This window comes from Temnothorax longispinosus, chromosome 4 (assembly GCF_030848805.1).
Source record: "Temnothorax longispinosus isolate EJ_2023e chromosome 4, Tlon_JGU_v1, whole genome shotgun sequence".
NCBI classification, from domain to species: Eukaryota; Metazoa; Arthropoda; class Insecta; order Hymenoptera; family Formicidae; genus Temnothorax; species Temnothorax longispinosus.
In genome coordinates this window covers 16,787,959-16,791,106 of record NC_092361.1, presented here as the reverse complement: position 1 = coordinate 16,791,106, position 3,148 = coordinate 16,787,959, and the positions used below count along the sequence as shown (strand labels likewise).

Sequence of the window (3,148 nt, the reverse complement as noted above, 5' to 3'; positions counted from 1 at the left end):
CTGCAACGACACGCCGTCGCGAGATACCCAACCCCACAACTCCTGGACTTCCAGCGCGATATGACAGATCGTACGACCTACCTTCGTCGACGACTCGCGCGCGCGACCGCGCAAGATCTCATCCGAGAGCTTATCGACGCTCGTCGTCGGCCGAAAAGAAGAGAGAACAACGGTTTCGTCAAGAAATAAGAAGTCGTCTGTCCGCATTCATGCTGCGATGAAAACCGATTTCACATGCGAGCTAGAAACGATATACAGGTGAACCACGAATCGTTGACGGCTATCGAGCTAGGGATATCCTCGGTCGATAACGCGACGACTGACAGCTGACTTCGCGCGACCATCGATATACGCAGTACGCACGTGCGACGAACCTAACCTCGAAATGAGAAATGGCATCCGCTGAGATGAAAGTCATATTCAGTTTCGTCAAGAGGATTAATAAAGCGATTTAGGAGTGTATACATGATTTAAGAATCTTTTGCGTTAGATAATCCAAGGGCAGGATTAAAGGCGCCTTCCTACTCCATACCCAGTCGGAGTAACCTAACCCCCTCAAAGAATGGCATCCAGTAGAGAACGGACGGAAAATGAGAGGAGCAAGCCGATCTTTTGCGAACTGTCCGCTAATGATCTGGAGCCGGAAATCACGGAGATCGAGAGCTTGTGCATGGAGTGCGGCAAGAACGTAAGTAAATCCCTCGCATTAATTAATTTCGAGCCTGAAAGTGTTGTTTCTCATTAGAGCGTGCGTTCTCTGACCGATATTTTACTCTTGAAAGGGGATTACCCGGTTGCTGTTGACGAAAATTCCACACTACAAGGATGTGGTGCTCATGTCCTTCGAGTGCGAGCACTGCGGCTATCGGAATAACGAGATCCAGAGTGGCGGTAAGATAGCGGAGAAGGGGATCAAGATAACGCTGCAAGTTGCAACGCCGCAGGATCTGAATCGCCAAGTGGTTAAATCTGACTACACCGGCATTCGTATACCTCACTTGGATTTTGAGATCCCCGCGCAGTCCCAGAAAGGAGAGATCACGACGGTGGAAGGGATAATCGACAGGAGCATTAGCGCGTTGGAGCAGGATCAGCCCAGGCGTCAGGAAGAATTTCCAGACACCGCAATCGAGATAGATATATTTATTAGCAAATTACGCGCGCTGAAGATATTAGATGAACCATTTACTGTCATCTTTGAAGATATTTCAGGAAACTGTCATGTGGAGAATCCAAAAGCACCGATCAAAGATAGCCAGTGTACTATAACATATTTCAAGAGAACGACAGAACAGAATCATACGTTAGGGATTTATTCTGATAATGAAGATGTTTTACTCAAACCCATGCAGGAAGGGGAATATCCTTTGGAGGAAATTGAGGGTGAGGTGCACTCTATTCGTACCAATTGTCCAGACTGCAACAGTCCTTGCGAGACAAATATGAAACTGACCAGTATCCTTTAATTATACGTGTGACTAGATTAAATTTTTATTAAATATTAGGATCCTAATATGAAAGTTGAGAAGATAAAAGAATGAATCTTAATATATTACGCTATTAAAGAAATATTTTATTACTTGTTGTTAGCTAGTACTTGGAAATATCTTTAATTGCAAAAATGTTGTGAATTTTTTCCTTAATGTAATATTAAGATATACCACATTTTAAAGAGGTTATTATAATGGCCACGCTATGCGAGTCTTGCGGTCATAGAACTAACGAGGTGAAAAGCGGCGGCGGGATCGAGCCTCAAGGAGTCAGAATTGAAGTGACGATAACAGGCAAGGAAGACTTCAGTCGCGATCTCCTGAAATCCGAAACCTGCGACATGGAGATACCCGAGCTCGAGTTAGAGGTCGGTCCAGCCATTTTGGGCGGTCGTTTCACGACCGTCGAAGGGATCGTAGCAGCGATGAAAGAACAGTTGTCTTCGTCGATAACTTTCACCGGAGATAGTAGTGATTCGGAAACCGTGAACAGGATGAACACGTTTATCGCACGGTTGGGGGAAGTTTTGGATGGTCAAAGAAAAGTGACCTTAATTTTAGATGATCCAGCCGGAAATAGCTACGTGCAAAGTCTTTCCGACGATGGACTCGACGATAGATTAAAGATCACGAAGTACGATAGAAGTTTCGAGCAAAATGAAGAACTTGGTCTCAACGACATAAAAGTCGAAAATTATTAGGTGTCTACTAAAATAGAGAAATAAATATCGTTACAGTACAAATATCATTTATATATTAGAATAGCTAGAAAAATTCTAAGTTATTATTGTTTTTATAACAATTTTATTGTTGAAATAACTCATCTTGTAAATATAAATTTTTACTTGCAACGCGCAAATCTACTCCAATTGATAATCTCTATTTTTAATAGTCCTTTAATAGTTTAATCTTCGCCTGCGTGCCTGAAAGAGGAGAAGAAACCTTTCTTTAAATATGACCTACACAAAGCGGCATAGCATATATAAAAAATATTAATGAACGCGTAGCATACACGACTGGTATCGCATCGAGTTTTTTCAACCCAGGCAATCGCCTGACAACTTGCGCGCGCCACGATTCCGCGTCCATGTTCTCGCATATAGGATTGTTAATGAATAACAAATCTTGAAGATTAGGTATCTCCTGCAGGCGATTAAATTCCGCCCAATCTTTCACCAGATTGTTGCCCATGTACAAAACTTTGAGCGCTTTGAGAGCATTGACGCCTTTGATCTTTTCAATCAAGTTATAAGATATCCACAACTCCTCCAGATGGTCACCAATCGCCTCCAATCCCGAGAACGTTTTGATATTGTTTCTGCTCAGAGACAAGATCCTCAGGTATTTCAGCGAATTAATACCGCTGATCTTTTCTATTACATTTGTCGATAAGGATAACTTCCTAGGGAATATTTTAAAGAAATAATTTAATCGATGTATGATCTATATAAATCTTTCACGTTATTGTTAATTCGTTAAAAACAAACTCGACGTTAATTAACGCTGCCAAACTATTATCCATTCTCTCAATCGGAGGCCACTGGAAGGATAAAATTATCTCTTTTTGCTCGCTCGCGACCAGTCCCGTTTTCTCTTCCCATCTCTGAATGGCTTCTTTGCACGTTGTCGCTTTAGCCTATATATTTTTAGATTTTATT

General features: G+C 42.0%; 2 protein-coding genes across 2 annotated transcripts; one reads left to right on the top strand and one right to left on the bottom strand.

The window, feature by feature from the left end:
• Positions 1–317: 317 nt before the first annotated feature.
• On the top strand, positions 318–2,341 carry Zpr1 (zinc finger protein Zpr1). Its single transcript, XM_071776405.1, has 3 exons — positions 318–688; positions 783–1,455; positions 1,656–2,341. The coding sequence occupies exons 1-3, from the start codon at positions 563–565 to the stop codon at positions 2,189–2,191; spliced, it is 1,335 nt and encodes a 444-aa protein (XP_071632506.1). The 5' UTR covers positions 318–562; the 3' UTR covers positions 2,192–2,341.
• A 53-nt stretch (positions 2,342–2,394) lies between these two features.
• Positions 2,395–3,012, bottom strand: LOC139812125 (dynein axonemal light chain 1). The gene is made up of 3 exons (XM_071776747.1): positions 2,978–3,012; positions 2,503–2,892; positions 2,395–2,413 (listed from the first exon to the last, which is right to left on the bottom strand). Exons 1-3 carry the CDS (start codon positions 3,010–3,012, stop codon positions 2,395–2,397), a joined length of 444 nt encoding a protein of 147 aa, XP_071632848.1.
• Between the last annotated feature and the right edge of the window lie 136 nt (positions 3,013–3,148).

Coding starts and splice junctions, on each gene's coding strand:
- Zpr1 (XM_071776405.1), top strand. CDS start 563: ATGGCATCCAGTAGAGAACGGACGGAAAATGAGAGGAGCAAGCCGATC. Junction 689..782: donor GCATGGAGTGCGGCAAGAAC/GTAAGTAAATCC, acceptor TACTCTTGAAAG/GGGATTACCCGGTTGCTGTT. Junction 1,456..1,655: donor GACAAATATGAAACTGACCA/GTATCCTTTAAT, acceptor TGTAATATTAAG/ATATACCACATTTTAAAGAG.
- LOC139812125 (XM_071776747.1), bottom strand. CDS start 3,012: ATGGATAATAGTTTGGCAGCGTTAATTAACGTCGA. Junction 2,893..2,977: donor GCAGCGTTAATTAACGTCGA/GTTTGTTTTTAA, acceptor AATATTCCCTAG/GAAGTTATCCTTATCGACAA.